The sequence below is a fragment of the Diadema antillarum genome, unplaced genomic scaffold (genome assembly GCF_040938485.1).
Source record: "Diadema antillarum isolate AM-2024a unplaced genomic scaffold, OU_Dant_1.0 seq00001795_RagTag, whole genome shotgun sequence".
Taxonomy (NCBI): domain Eukaryota; kingdom Metazoa; phylum Echinodermata; class Echinoidea; order Diadematoida; family Diadematidae; genus Diadema; species Diadema antillarum.
The window spans coordinates 555,081-571,707 of record NW_027272473.1 but is presented as its reverse complement, the minus strand read 5'-3'; the positions used below and the strand labels follow the sequence as shown (position 1 = coordinate 571,707).

General features: G+C 37.8%; 2 protein-coding genes across 2 annotated transcripts in view; one reads left to right on the top strand and one right to left on the bottom strand.

Moving 5' to 3' along the window:
• Positions 1 to 967, top strand: part of LOC139712378 (monocarboxylate transporter 7-like) — a 28,148-nt gene extending 27,181 nt beyond the window's left edge. Inside the window, exon 4 of the mRNA XM_071624204.1 lies at positions 731 to 967. Within this exon, the coding sequence (XP_071480305.1) occupies positions 731 to 888 (158 nt within the window). The 3' untranslated portion in view covers positions 889 to 967. The remainder of the gene's footprint in view (positions 1 to 730) is intronic.
• Positions 968 to 6,930: 5,963 nt separating this feature from the next.
• Positions 6,931 to 13,781, bottom strand: LOC139712373 (beta-1,4-galactosyltransferase 5-like). The gene is made up of 7 exons (XM_071624200.1): positions 13,520 to 13,781; positions 12,146 to 12,208; positions 11,147 to 11,418; positions 10,305 to 10,421; positions 9,057 to 9,244; positions 7,977 to 8,201; positions 6,931 to 7,162 (listed from the first exon to the last, which is right to left on the bottom strand). Exons 1-7 carry the CDS (start codon positions 13,779 to 13,781, stop codon positions 6,931 to 6,933), a joined length of 1,359 nt encoding a protein of 452 aa, XP_071480301.1.
• Between the last annotated feature and the right edge of the window lie 2,846 nt (positions 13,782 to 16,627).

Here is a 16,627-nt window from a genome sequence, read left to right as displayed (position 1 = left end):
CACGTGCACGTAATGCTAAAATTTCAGAAAAGACATGATAATCGATCTTTGCTTATTTCACTTCAAATTTGAGGTATTTATAAATATCATATGAGCTCCCTTGTGGAGACCTATTAGCTCCTTTGTGGAGACAATATGAGCTCCCCCGTGGAGACTTAATGAGCTCCTTTGTGGAGACGATATGAGCTCCCTCGTGGAGACTTGGTACATACATACATACATATATATATTTAACAATCTTGTTTATATTTCTCTAAGATTTATAATGTCTGTTTTATGTTAAGTGCTGTTTGGGGCAAATTATTTGTATAGGGCCCCATTTTTTCTCTCTCTTCTTTCTTTCTATAAAACAACAACAACAACAACTTATTTCACTTATTCATCTATTCCTTTTGACGTTTATGAGTTCTTTGCTTGGACAAGAATGCCCATATATGACAGGCTATCTTCAGACAATTCACTCTAATGTCGATATCTAATTCCTCTTTTGACATTTCTAATGCAATTGCTATGTCAATTTAAGTAAAGCGGATGAAAAATTGTCAGAATTTGATTATGTTTGCAAAAGACTCGCAAAAGAAATACAAATCGTTAATTTTCCTTGTCACTTTCGAAGAAAAAGCTTAGGGATGGGGTTGGGTTGAGTGTAAATTATGTTTCAAACTGTCCCGTCCCGTGCATGATTTGTGTATAATTGTGAATTTGTCGACCCTCATTATATTGTCTTCAGGGGCTATACGTGACGTCTCCGGAAGTTACAAGATGTCTTTCACGGCCTGTGGGGTCCTGACGTCAGCAGCAGCTTGCCTGGTCATCCTGATTGCCGTCATCCGGCGAGTGATTGGCGTCCGTCAGAGGAGGATTCCCTGTCAATCTGCAAGCATTTGACGGGACCAAGACAGTCATGCAAACACACGCAAGGAATGAACGTAGTAGATCTCCGGAAGTAGTTCTTAAAACCCTTTGTATCCAGTAAACGTGGCAGGCTACTACCTTAATCAAGCTGAATTCACCAAGAGGAGGCATGCATTTTCTTCATAATGATTTTTGCAGCTTTCCTATAAAGCTGGATTTGTTACTATTTCACATAACGTTTGACGTTATTCTGTCAAAAAAAAAGCCTCTGAAAAAGAAATCAGAATCCAGCATGACAAGAGTAACGGACATAAAGTGCATCTTTATGACAAAATCATTAGGGTGGAATGTATAAAAGATTAATAAAAAAAAAATATCAGCCCAGCACCGCGCACGTCGTTCAGCTGAAACCAGAGAACAGACGTTGAGGGCGTCCTGTAGAGTAAACGGCTGTAGTGGACACTCCCGAGATAGCGTGTTATGCTTTTGACACATTTCTTGTAACAAGTATCGAAGATCGAATTGCACTAAAACGGGTTGAGTCATAAAAGATTGATGTCATCTGAACGTATGCTGAAGACAATACGCTCAAAATGAGACAAGGTGTGCTCGAAAATGTTGCACAAGAAAGTGGAATTCCATACATGTGTACATTTTGGTTGTGCCTTTATTGCTGCACTTTTATCTTGAACTTCATCCATATTTATGCAATCATACAAGTACTGCTTATCATGCACATCACAGGATATTACTTACGGAATAATTTGTGCTATATTCGGAGCTTACTTCAGTAATATCCAAATCAAATAAAAGCTCATAACTTGTGGAATAATAGAGAACCTGTATATTGGTACTCACAGAATGCAGCTTTCAAAATCTTACTTACCGAGTAGTTGTCATGTGGTGCGAACGTAGATTCGTAGTGCAGTAGTTGGTAGTTTTATGTGTAGTATGGATTTCTTTTGTATCAGAAAAGAAAATGTCACGTAGACTTGCTTAAAGAGGATTTAATTAAAAAAAGATAACAGCTATGTAGAGCCCCGAGGACCAAAAAAAAAAACAACCCACAAACAAACAAACAAACAAAAACAGAGCTTTAGTCTATATTACATACATATTATTATCCGTAGGGATCAGGAACATACTAGACCGCAGAGATGCGACAGAGGAATCGGTTGTATTAATATCTCAGTACTTGCATACGAATATGGCATATAAAAACTCTTGATACATGTATTGCAATCCATGACATTTTCATTCTGATATCACTTCAACCTGCAATACTTTTGTTAAGCGCTGTATGAAGCAGGGTCGTGAAGGAACCGGCAGAGGAGTTTCGGGGATATATCTTCAGGGAATAATGGTTGAAATCAAAAGAAAGAATAGATTTTTTTTTCGCGCAGCTACAGGCTGACGACCGACTCAAGTGCCTAGCTACTGCGATGAATGCCTTTCAAAATAAAATAGTAGCAGTACCTTCCGGTATGTGGGAAACGTTTTACAGGTTGAGATGGAGATGTCGGCCTGGATAACATCGCTCTCAGTGCGTGTCTTTGGGTCATCGTATAACGGGTCATCTTTACATGGAAATACTTCCAGTGCAATGATGTGCTTTGCTCCCGAAAGCTGATACATTGTATGAACGTCTATGGTTGTGAATAAATGCAATGTTTGAATGGTGCTAGGACATAATGTGAACAGTTTATATATTGTACATGAAATGATAATCTTGGGTTTAGAATTGAATTAGATATTAATATATTGAATTTAAGAATTGATGGACTATGTCAATTTCAAATCTTAGGGTTCTTATGATTATGCTCAGATAATGGCCATTTCATAATCCGTGTGTGTACATTATGATTACAAAGCTACTTTCACTTTTTGTATGCATACTATCAGTGATCAATGTGTGCATTTGGAGGGATTACCGTATGATTACAACTAACTCTGGGTCATTGCTTTGTTTTTGTGAAAGAAATCAGATGCCGAAAAACAGGCAATTGAAATCCGATATCTCAGTAATGGCATTAAATGATTGAATATAACATCTTATCGATGTATTTTCACTGATACGTACTGAGCATCGCCACCAGTGCTTGCAACCACAGTGTGCCTGCCATTATATACCTACCGGCAAGGAGACATTTTAGGAGTTCAATATCGTTGTATTACCACCATGAATGGCACCCTAATGAAATCACCCCGGTCAATAAAAAATGAGAAGCAAAGAAAAACACGTTATTACAGCGACCGTTACGCACTCACAACCTAGTGTGTTTGTGATGACATCGCAGTGCATCAAAGTTTGTGTCAAATTATGTTAGAATGTGAATGAAGATATCGCGAAGTTAAGTAGTGCCGGTGTGCTTTTTGCATAGTCTGTTTGTTTCGCGGCAGCCGCGATTCCGTTCATCCGTTGTAGTCGAAGGTGCATGCCCAATTTTGGTTTGATTTAGTTTTTGATCGTGCTTGCATTGATTTTAGACTGATTTATGTGACTGCTAAGAAGGTAATGAATGCCTAATATGAAAAAAAATACGCAACTGACGGCCCCTCCGAAAAACTAGGTAGTGAGGGTAAAGAGCCTTGCCTATAGGGGCACAGCTACTGCAGCTACAGTATATAGGGGACTCGAACCAGCAACCTCGTGATTGGTAGTGTGAGGTCCATCCAATGATCCACAGTAGCTCCTGTTTTGTTTTGTTTGCACATTTTTCTGGTGAGAAGAAGGGCGCCCTATGCATATGGTTTGTTTTATTTTTGTTATTAGATGTTTGATTTTAGGCTTTTGCTGCCGGTATTAGTAAAGTGAAAAGTGTGGCGGTCTGGTACATGTCTATTGTCCAGGAGATATTCTGAGTATCAAGCAAAGTAGAATAATATATTAAAGTGTTATTTGTGTTCATATATTACATAAACTTGAAATTACATTTGGACTTTCCCTGACCCATACGGGCTAGTTAAAAAATGCTCTAAAAAACCAAACAAGCTATGGAGCCTTACACTATCTTGGTGATGGACTAAAGTTAAGACGGGATATGTTTAAAGAGTTTCATCGCAAAAGCACCATTCTAAAGCATTTTACAGTATATATCCATAAACCATCAGGTAGAGCGAAATAAAACCTATCCATTGATACCTCACTTGTTACATAACAAGGAATATTCTTGAAGTTATGATTAAAAATATCTTGTATTTTCCTATGTTCTATTTTCAGCAGCTGTACTCCCGAATATCTGAACTTTCCAAGAATGGAATTAGCTCGTTTGGCGATATGACTCTTCAACTGAATTTGCCACACAGAGTAATAGTAAAGGTAAAGGGGAAAAGATAAAGAAGAGATATAGGAGGGAGATGGAGAGGGAGGGAACTTCTCTGTATAAGCACGTATACGGTTGTGTTAAGTGGAAATAATAATCTTTGAAGTCTTCGGCACATTTTTACCAGTATCTTGCCTTTGACATCTCGCCAATTACTTACATTGTTACAATAATTATGGCTGTCATTCCATTATGCAGCTGCGTGGAAACTGGCATATTGAAATTATCCATTAAAGCCAAGCATTATGCCCACGGCTTATGCCTTGATGCAGTCTGTGTAAAGTGCACTTTTTCTTTTACATTGTATCTCTTTTCATAGCTGTTATGTGGCGTCACCTTTAATGTGTCACGTATTATCATTATGAACTTGACTAATTGTGACGTCACTGACATTAGGTCAACGGGGGAGGGGACGTTGTGCGATATCTACTTTTCTTTCGCTTCGCGTTATACTACTTCAAACGTATTCATGCCATTTGATTACAACTCGAGTTAAAGATTTGACCATCTAATGAAATTCTATTATAGTGTCTCTAGTCTGTTCTCGTTTATCTGTGTAAAGTTGTGACGTCACTGACATTAGGTCAACGGGGGAGGGGACGTTGTGCGATATCTACTTTTCTTTCGCTTCGCGTTATACTACTTCAAACGTATTCATGCCATTTGATTACAACTCGAGTTAAAGATTTGACCATCTAATGAAATTCTATTATAGTGTCTCTAGTCTGTTCTCGTTTATCTGTGTAAAGTTGTGAGTTTAATTAATGCTGAAAATGTGATTATCTAATGAAATTCTGTCATAGTGTCTCTAGCCTGTTCCTGTTTATCCGTGTATTTATGGTGCTCATAAATGTCATTTTTGTGTGTGCTATGCTTTGTGTGATTATAATATTGTGAACGAGAAAAAAGGATGTGTTTGCAAATGATTACTTTTTGTATTGAATTGACGTATCACCTATCATTTTGTATGTATTATGTATATACAACATACTGTGTCTACACTATCCATGAATACACATTTATTCATCGAATTATTTGTATAACAAACAATCGACTTAACACATATATTTCCTTAAAGTGCTGCTTGTCCTTCTTGGCGTTCTTCCTTTGACTACAAACAACAAAATTGATATCCCTTTAATTTCCAGAGATGCCTAAAACTCAACGCTTGGAGTGATCTTCTCTTTAAGCCAGGTGTAGCACACACTCACACACACACACACACACACACACACACACACACACACACACACACACACACACACACACACACACACACACATATGAAATACACACATGAACACACACATGAAAGACACACATGAACACACACATGAAAGCGCGTTCTGGAATGCAACTCGCCAGGCATGAACTTAAAGGGCGTTAGTTTTGATAGCCACACACAGCCAAAACACAAAAATGCTTCATCTACTCAATATGTCTGAACGAAAGAGGTAATGTTTTATTGCGTGTCTAACAGATCATTATTTGAATGACATTTGTAAACTTTCTATCCAATAAAATTCCTTATCAACTTGCAATGCTTTTTGTGTACGTGCTATTATTTTCTTATTCCTTTTCGTCTTATTGCTTGTTTGTATCGATAAGAGTTGTCATTTCACGATATTATATTTCGCTTGAGAAGAATAAGTCGCTTGCCAGCAGGTTTTGTTTGTTTGTTTGTGCGTGTGTGTGTGTGTGTGTGTGTCCAATTTAATTCCAATAAATTTGAAAGAAAGCATCATTTTTCAAGGAATCATGAATAGCATGAACTGCCGTGATTTCAGTATTCATCTTGGTATTGGGCAACATTTTGAAGTTATGGTAAAACAATTTACAAAGTAACGTGTCGCTGACAAAGTCAAATTCCAAAGTAGAAATTAATACCAACATCGATGTATGCTTATTTAAAAAACAAAACAAAACAAAACAAAACAAAACAAAACAAAACCTTGTCCAGTCAAAGAAGCAACCTAATTACTTGAACAAAATGTATAAAAAAAAATAAAAAAAAACATGCTGCAAAAGTTTCAGAACGACGGCAACATCATGCCGGAGGAGCTAATGGATTGAAGTGCAAGTTTGAATTCAAAGCACGTGTGGAACCATTCAGCGAAAATGAACCTAGTCAACTGTACAGCCTCGTTCGGCTTCATGAGGCTACGTGAAGAAGCATGACGCTCCAATCAATTACCGCCGCTGATGGCGTGCATACTCCAAAATCTGCTTTTGTTACGCTCTTTCCTTTTCTATTCCTTTTTGTTTAGTCGGGTATAAGCCAGTTCACAGTTAGCACTAGTCTGCAATGACCTCTCCAACCACAGACTTTGCAAAACATGGAGTAGTCTTCAAGAAGGCCATTTGAAAACAGTCATGCAGGAAGTGGTCATTTACATGTCAGTGCTGCATGAATGGCTTTTGTTAATGTTGCTGAAAAGAATGTACATTTATCTGTAAATACCAATCTGCACCTGGCTCATTTATAACACAGTTGTCATTAAGCCCTATCTAGGTTTTGAATACCTCAGTTGCAAATTAATTTCAAGAGATGGTCTGCAATGACCTTTATCTGCACATGCTCAGATTGGAACAGTGAACTGGCTTGTTCATTCTTTGGAGGGTATCATAGTATGTATGTAGAGGTCACGAACGGTTGAAAAAGCATACGGCTCCAAATGCTTTTGGCGTTGCCGCCGAGTGAGTGGAAGTTCGAGGTCAAGACGAACAAAAAACTGCCAGAATCTGTCAGGGATCACTTACGAGCTTGCCGCTTTTTCAGATCAGCAAACTTATCTAATAGCGCCTTCTGCGCTGCCTGTCTGGCCTCTGGCGGGGCCGGCATCGGATAGTGCGGCTTGATTTTACGTATGTCGACGCTAACGTTGGTGTACAGGGCGTTGAGGGTGTAACTTGGGGTCGGGTAAGCGATATCGCTGAGACCATCTCCTTTGTAGCGGATGTTGAAAGTCTTCATAAGACCGTACCTGCAGGGTATCAACCAGTACGTTTCCATGGTAACAGGTGACAACTAAACTTGAGCGATTAGGTTTATCTTTCTTGTGTTCACAGAAGTTCATCCCTGATTGACAACTTTTACTGAACGCAGTACATTGGACCTTTCTGCTTTGAAATAATTATATGGAATTTAAAAAAAAATGTTATTTGTAAATGGAGGTCTGCTAATAAGACTTTTTTTTAAAGTAAAGGCTAACATGTAGGGCCTACGTGTGCGTGATCATGCACACATTCACAATGTCTCCTTACAAGTATTCATGTCAATCATTTGTCGAATTTGCTTGTCGAAACTGTAAAATGAGACTAGAATGTTTACCAAAATGACCACAAAAAAAGAAGGAAGTAAATATTAAACCAAGACCAATGGGTAACCGTGTGCGGAATTCTTCAACTTGTTGAATACACCATAATAACTATACATTTTAGGCTCAGAGAACAAGTGTCAGTTATGGCTTGTGACAAGTATCATCAAATTCTCTACAATTCCATAGCAAAGGGTGACACGACATTTGCTCCTGCGACAATTGCTCCAGTCTTACTTTCTCCAGGGGCTTAGGGTTAGGGTTGTGGTAGGGTTTTAAATATATTTTGATGTAAAGATCAGGATTAGGGCTATAGGGTTTATGTTTGTGGATAGAACTATGTATGGCTTATCGTGCAGATATTTCATAGGAGCAGTTGTCGCAGTACGCTGCAGTAGCAAATATGAAATTATACCAAAGTGCATCTGTTAGAAAACACAACAATGCATTTTGTTTGCTTTAAAATAAACCATAGTCTTACCTGTCTTGCACCTGCGGCGCGCTCTCATGGTGGTGGGTGATGACGTCATAATGTCCGACGGTGCCCTTCACCCTGCTGACCTCGAGACCGACGTCCTTCACCCTCTTCAATATTTCGTCGTCCTCTCCGCCCCACCCCCAGTAGACGTTCGGAAATCCGTTTATCAGCCGGATTTGCCCCTTGCTCAGCCCCGTCACGGCGCCGAAGAAATTGTCGTAGGGCAGTCTGGATCGATTGGAAGGAAATTTTAGCACAATACATAACGTCTATTTAAGTGCGGCATGTTTCTGTTTGTTCCTGTATTTTGATAAGTATCTGGATCCTGTGCATGAAAGATTCAACATTGAAATACCGATGAATTTGGAACAGAACGCATTAAAATAGATTGATCTGAGTTATTCTGTTTGATTACCGCGAGTCCAAGTCTGTTAAGCCATGTTCTATCACGATACGGAAATCGTTTTAACTCATCTGCTAATATTCGCTCCTTCTCATTTCTGTGTTGAGTGCCTACCTTAGCATAATGCTTAGAACAACTAGGCCCCGTCTCATAAAACCTGTTATCAATAACAAGTTATGATGGTTCTTATAAGCTACCAAAATCCTTGCATCTGATTGGCTGAGAGCAATATGTCATAGGAATGTGGCAGTTGTTACTGATAACAAGGTTATGAAACGGGACCCAGGTTTTGTCACGGTCTCGTGTGCAATACCAGACATCAGCGAAGTAATTGGAGCCTATGCCGTGTCACAATGGAACACTGTCATTGCATTCCTAAAAAGAAAAGTATGCAAGCACACTGAAGGCAATAGGGTCTGTTAACTACTGCAAAGAAACCATGAGGCAGGGAGAGATGGGAGGGGAGGGAGTTTTAAACAAAATTAACTCCATGTAGCTGTAAACTCTTTCCGGATCACGTTCAGAGTCGGATTAGTTTTACATAGGCCTACCTGTAATTTCGATACACTGGCGGAAGGATGCCTAAACTGGGATACACATCCAAATAATCTATGTCACACATATTATGAACTAAAAAATGAAAAGTAATTAGAATATTAAAATACAGTTGAAGGTCTTACCTGTAATTCCATCGATCTGACCCGGATAAAAAGTGCCTTGGCATCCGAGAGCAGCCGTAGTAGTTGCGGTCGTCGAGTGGTATGTGGTCGACATCGTGGAAGATGAAGCAGTCGTAGTCGGTGAAGTTCAGCGCCTCCAGGAAGCCTACGTTCATCAACATCGCCCGGTTGAATAACTCTTGGTTGGCCTGTTAAAGTCACGGAAGTATGAAAATGTCTGCATTGCCAATATCTGCTTTTCCTTTACGTCCCTTTCCTTCATTTCATAGCTTTCGTTACTGGGTTGTTTGTTAAACAAGACCAATATATTTATCAAGGGACCTATAAATTACAAGCTCTGCTTTTTAGTAGTCCCCCACATTTCATGTTTGTAAAATTGTCTTCGCTTGTCTTCTACTTTAATTACGACGCTATGCCTAGTCTTATGTTCAATCGATTGTATCACGTTATTTGTGTTGAGATGTGGAACAACAAAATCAAATCAATCAAATCAAATGTTGCGGGACCAACAACATTAGATACGTATCGTTTTCTCATTGTTTTCTTTCAAGAGAAATATCTGGTCACGTGATGTGCGACCATTCACATTGCACTCTCTATCTTTGTGCAGTACACATACTAGTGTAAATGCAGATCTGTAGAGTACTCTCCTGTATAAAGATGCTGAATAAAAGATTTTATACTTATTATATGTTCCTTATACTTTTCATATTTTACTCTCTTTTCTGCGAGCAATAACACCATGTGATTAGGGGTGCACTATTCAGTAAACGGTGGAAATAAGTTGTCATCCTTTCCTTCTACCAGTACCAGCTCTCGATCATGCAGTATTTCAAGGGTGTTGTTTTGACGACCATTGCCCAATTTTCACATTTTGATTGCCTTTGTTAACTATTTGAACTTTGCTTCACTGATTTTTTCATTACATTACCCCTCCCTAAGGAAAGAGACATTACCGAAACTGAAAAAAAAACTAAGCAGTCTCTTCTGATACTGACTCTTCATAATCAGTGATAATGACATTAGTGTATGGTTATACAAAGTCATCTCATACAATGGTGGATCCTTATTTTTTGTTTCAACAAAGAAAATGAAAAGAAAAAAAAAAAAGGGGGGGAGAGGGGCGTGCGCCCCCTTTAATTTTGTAAAGGCGCCCCCTTTACAAAATTCCTGGATCCGCCACTGTCTCACATAAACAGTGTGAACCTGCTCCATACAAGTAATGTGCATCTACGAAAGAAATCTTACTTGGTTGATCGTAAAGACGCCAAATTCGAGACGCTGTCTGTTAAGCATTGGCACCAAGTACTTCAGTATGATCGGGAGGTGGGCGAATCGATCGCGGAATGGGATTATGATGGCCACCTGTATTGTGAGAAAGATAATGGTGAAAGACTTTTCAGGTATGCCAATGATTAGTGCGCTCTCAAAACTATCGCATCCGTTGATATCAATACCGTGTCGATTGAACTTGTGATTTGCTTGGGGTCATTTTTTTCTCCAGGTTTGTATAAGTTGTCCCCATTTAGTTCGAACACCAGCAGAGACCGATAACTCTAAAAGATGCGGCGAATGATCAGTGGTGATGGTGTGGTGAGTTTATTCGTATATCACCATGAGAACTTTGGAGTAAAACCTGAAAAAAAAAGTTGATTTATAAAAGATAACTAATTATCGTGCCGGAAGAAACACTTAAGCATATACATATGTATGAGATAGATAACTTATTCTGCAGTTTGCATATCAACGGAAGTCTACGAACGCACTACAAAAGGGCTTGCTAGAGTGTGATTGATTGATTTGTTGTGGCCCCATTTCTACAATGGTCTCAGATTAAGACGCCACTTTGTAACATATCATGAATCAATGTGCTGCATACAATTGCCATAATATTATGCAGTGGGTGAGACAGACAGAATTCTTCCTTCGATGCGTTATGTAGTTATGTTTGAGATATGTTTCCACATGATGTTAATATGAATTTAGCTGATAAAAATGAAATATGAGGTATGGATCCATTTATTTACGTCCTTGACGTCATGACTGTTATTGTCAAATGACCAGGGAAGAATCATTTGAATATGACGTACCTTCCATCGGGGGGTGCAGCGCGCGGGCTTCCAGTGACCACCCGGTAAATACCAATTGTCGGCTATCTTCACTGCCTGCGACTCGATGGCAGTGTCAAACAGACTGGCGACTTTCTTGTTGGCGCCAGATAGTGATAACTCTACCAGTCTCCTCTGGAGGATCTCATTGGCCCGTTTGACTGCCTGTCTGACGTCATCGGAAGCTGATCCGAAAATATGGTTTTCCGACTCCAGCATGGACGTGGAATCAAGATTCACATTTTGTCTTCCCACTGTATGTAAATTGAATCCGGTACATATAAGAGATCATGGAAAAAAACAAAAACAAAAACAGAAAGGTAGTCACAAGCCTACACCCACCCATACAGTACCATCAGTAATGCATTTATACCCAATTCGTGATTGTTTTAAAATACATTGCGGTATTCATAGTGTCGTTATGGTGCATGGAGAATCAATGTGCATACGCTATTCTTACAAGAGATATATCATAGGATTATCCACGCACACACACACACACACACACACACACACAAATATCAATATGTATTATATATGCATATACGTATATAATCCGTAAGATCACAATAATACATTCAAACACGTCACTTGCATCGAAATCATTATCTCTTTTTCCCGTCAATCGAGCTGTCCAATAGTTTATTTTATGCCTGCTTATCTGTGATGCTTATTTTCAGTCAATATTGGCCAGTGTGCGTAATCATTATTCATCGAATTGTTATGTCTCATGCTTATCTGTGGTGTTTATCTTAATAGGCTGATATCAACCCGTGTGCGTATTCATTATTCATCAAAGCATTCATCTTTGATTGCCATATTTTCACACATACGACATAAACGTTGCTAATCACTGATCTATTCTCTGTCTGTCTGTCTGTCTGTCTACTCATCTATCTCCATTTATGTATGTTTATATATCTATCACTGAATATGATATCTACATCTATACCTGTTCATTGCATAATATTAAAATCTTACCAAGACCAGAAATATCGACTTCTGGGCATGTTGACTTCTCACCACAAGAACAAGCAAAAGGACCTGTGATGGGACATTGTGAAAGAAATAATCATTATTAAAATGTATTCAAAGAAAACTGGGGAAAAATTACGACCACATTGATACTGCCCAACTGTACTTTTTTTTTCCTATCAAAAAGAAGTTTGAAATAAGATAATATTATGAAATGTAAAGTCCTTTCAATCTTGTATGCTTTCAGTTTTCATGACAGTCAGACTTCTGAATCAAAATGACATGCATGGAGTCTGCTGCCTTGATGGAGGTGAGGACGTTTAAGCATTCTGTGCATGGACGGGGGGGGGGGGGGGGCAAGACTATCAGCTGCGCAGCTTTTCACATCAGCTGTGTATCCTTGGGGAGGGGTAATTATTATTATTTTGAGGACGTATGTGCGTGGCAATTTCTTTCTGAAATAATATCCATCCAGTAAAATACACATTTTGAGAATCTTCATAACTTCACATACTGGCGGTTTGGTTTGGTTTGGTTTGGTCTGGTTTATTTCTGAATTTTCTTTCTCCAAATACAATAACAAATGAAAACAAAGTGATACAGCGTATGCAAAGAAAAGGAGTGTTTAACATACAAATCAATATAAGAAATGTCAATTTCATAACAACGTCAGTCTGCAATAATATATGAATCAAAGCAACATGTTAAGGCATACTGTATATCAACAAAGGAAAAATCAATACAGATCGAGGACCGTCATCATAAGCAGAGCTCGACGTGAATGAGGCCCTATCTTAAATATACGAATATACAACACCAATAAACCTACACAAAACTCTTAATCTAAACGTTATACATACCAAATACATTTTGCCCAAAAAAAAAAAAAATCATTCGTATCACTTATTTTTCATCAAGACAAAGAGTTAATTCACATGGTGGAGAATCTTATTCGACCTGCCGATGGTGCTTCGCTTTTTCAATAACTAGAATTAGTTTTTGAATGCACACAAACGCACTCGAAATGAGTCGCGCGTGTTTTGAAGAAACTTCAGAGTTGTATTAAATACAACAACTATTAATGTGTTATCAATAGTCTACACTGATATGGTATTCTGTCTGTACACACATATCTCGGGTTCATCTTATGCGCGGTAATACATTTACCTCATTTACGACTAGAACCACACCTGCAGCGTTTTTCGGCATGCAGAAATAGTGCGCACAAAATTGATTCAGTGAATTTGTATTTATATGTTGCTTGAAGGTTGCTTGGATTTGTATTTGTTATCCTTTCAGATATAACTACACATAAGTAAAGTACCAGTATTTGTGCATTGACATTCCAACTGACAGACAAACTACCGGTTCTAACCTTACCTTGGTGAGTGAGTTCAAAGAACCGCATCAGAAGGTACAAGAGTATGCACGCAAGTGCAAACGCGAGTAGCGAGAGGGTCCCCCTTGATCGCCGGAACCTCCCGGCTCCGTAACCAGCAAACCTCCGCCGGACTCGCACGTACAATGAGCATACATAGGTACTCTTTGATAGCCAACATCCGACGAAGTCTCGAAGGCACGTAACTACCCATCGCAAGCTCCTTGAACACGGCAAGTAATATAGTGATCGCCTCACGGCCATCTAGCCGTTGGATTGGGACGGTTTCTGTCACTGGTCTACATGGTTATGATAGATAAAATGATGTGCGCTGGACTTGTGTGTGTCTGTCATGCCACCGAATACACGAAGTCGATGTCTTCACGCCAGCATTCATTTCTACATGCTGGAATAACAACTTCCGCTGGTAAGGCCCTCGAGTTCAGCCCTGAAGAAATGAGATCGATAAAGCTGTACTGTTGCTGTTCTATTCACAGAACCGCAGCTGCTAACCTGAGGATCGCCGCCACTTCTACAGAGATAACAATCGATTGATCCCTGCCTGTGTTGTTATCCAATTTTCTACCACGGCAAATACCTCCACAGTGACGGTGAAAGTATGAACTCATCATAAAGTTATAGACAGTATTAATTGTATGAAGATAGTGTGGCTGGTGTACAGTTAATGATCTACAAAGCGACTATACCTTCGAACCGAGAATAATTGAAGACAAGTTACTTTCTCAGGTCTTTATTTTCTACTCCTTTGTTGTCCCATTTCTTTTTAAGCTGCCCGTACTTGATGAATTTGGAATAAATCAATATTACGTTTTGCAACATAATAAGAATGAATAAGGCTAATAAAAGTAGCACAATCATGCTTTCTAAAAGATGTAGAAATTTGGTAAGAAAAAAAAAAACGTTTTGTATATTTTTTAGCGTCTAAAAAGAGGTAGTGGAAAATAATATTCAGTTTAGCTATACATAACGGCTATGTAATTATTTATCCTGAATAATGAAAATATATAAGCCTATATTTTTTTTCTTTTTAGATAATAATGTTGAATCTAAAGGTTTTGTATATTCTGCCAGTATTTTACTCTTTTCTTTTTTCCTTCTTCATCCTGCTTTGATTGTGCACCATTTGTGTTCTATATAAATTATTTTGTATCTACTGTAGATATTGTAAGTTGAGAAAGTCTTGTATTTACTTTGGGGCCTATTCCCAACAAGCCTGAAAGGCTTTAATTGGTCCCCCACAATGAATATGTCTATACTATGACTTGAAATGTAATGATTGTTGTTTTTAATGTGGAAATAAATGAAATGAAATGAAATGTAATCATCTTCAAAAAATCTGGATATGATTTTCTTTATTGCCCTAACTCTCTTTCTTTTTAGTATAATGCATTACTACATAATTTTGTTGTTCCATAATTAGGAGCATTTATCGTACTATTCGCCTTTGATTTATTAAGACATGATGTTGTTAAGTCTCATTGCAAGAGGAAATGTGTTTTTGACATGTTTGAAGCTTCAACAATGTTTATAAGAATTTCTACACATCAGCAAGGCATGGCCTTGTGTCACCTTAATATATTGAACGTTTCGTCTCAAAATCTTTAAATTCTGTATCATTCAAGGTTTGTCACAGTGATGAATTCCAAAACATAATCCAATCAAAAATTATAAAAGGAGTTACATCATACACATGGAATACCAGTTTCATCAAAATGAGATCTCTTTTGCTTAAAAAACTTAAAGTTCCACTTGTTTTCAAACATTGGAGTGTTACCAGCTATTGCAACTCACTCAAAAGTTTACAGCTAAGATGACGATCACCGGAGAATTGCCATAAGTAATGTATTCATGTTTTAGGTTGCTATAATTTGCCGTGTAAGTTTTTAAATGTTAAACCCACACAAACACACACACAGACACACACAGAACATTTGCGATTGGTAAAGAGATTTGTTTAATCTAATTTATGGCCCGTGACACCACCACCGCATCCAATTTGTATACAGGTGCGTGCTTCAAGCAAATGTCACTGTTTTCTTGATACGTGTAAAACATTAAAACTCCACTTTACATATATATATATATATATATATATATATATATATATATGTATACCAGTATTTTTCTGTCTCTTTTCTACTCTGACAACCAAAATCAACTTGAACGTGGTCAAGAATTGCATTGCAAATTGTATAACGTTCAAATGATGGAGTTAACCATGTAAGAAATGAAGCCGCCATCCACAAAGCAAAATGGCCTTTAAGGAAAAAATGACGTTAAAGAAATAAATGTGACTCCCCTCTTTAGGATATCATACTATGTTGTACAATTGTGTTATATATATATATATATATATATATATATATATATATACAACTACGATTGTATCAATCAACAGGGCATGGAGATTATGTTTACAACGAATGTGTATGTGTTGATTTGGTTTACAAATGATTATGTTTGAGTTAAATGTGATGTTCTTTTTTTTCAACTTACTGAATCTATGACTCTTTGCGTGTCAATTTTTGTTTGCTTTTCTTCTCAAAATGTTTCTTAAATGTGATAGGGACCTAAATATATACTTATATAAACAATTAAGTCTACTAATTGATGAAAATGTCTACATATATGTCTTCATATGACAATGTATGAATAGTGTATTTTGTCCGTATGGTTCTTTTCAAAGATTTTTTTTCATTATTGTTAAGTGCGATAAGATATCAATAATATTGGAAAGTAATCTTACATGTCATAAGTCATATGTTATATATTGTGGAAAAAACGAATAAATATGAACTTGAACTTGAACTTGAACTTGAAGTCAGAATTCCACTACGCCTATGATTGCCTTTATGGAAGATGTTGTTAAGTAAATCACTTGTGAATGTTGAGGGTGTTGATGATATCCTTTTCTCTAGATAGACAAGGATAGACATAGAAAAGTGCTTAATTATTATACGATAAGAATTTTCTTCCCAAATTATATGAAAACTAGAAATGTCGCTATTGCGACTGGTATGCCTCCGCCATAATGCAATATTCTCCTAATAGGTCTATAGTTCATGTGGACAATGTGTGATTACATTTTC

Coding starts and splice junctions, on each gene's coding strand:
- LOC139712373 (XM_071624200.1), bottom strand. CDS start 13,781: ATGGCCGTGAGGCGATCACTATATTACTTGCCGTGTTCAAGGAGCTTG. Junction 12,209..13,519: donor CTTTGAACTCACTCACCAAG/GTAAGGTTAGAA, acceptor GTCCCATCACAG/GTCCTTTTGCTTGTTCTTGT. Junction 9,245..10,304: donor GCGTCTTTACGATCAACCAA/GTAAGATTTCTT, acceptor TGACTTTAACAG/GCCAACCAAGAGTTATTCAA.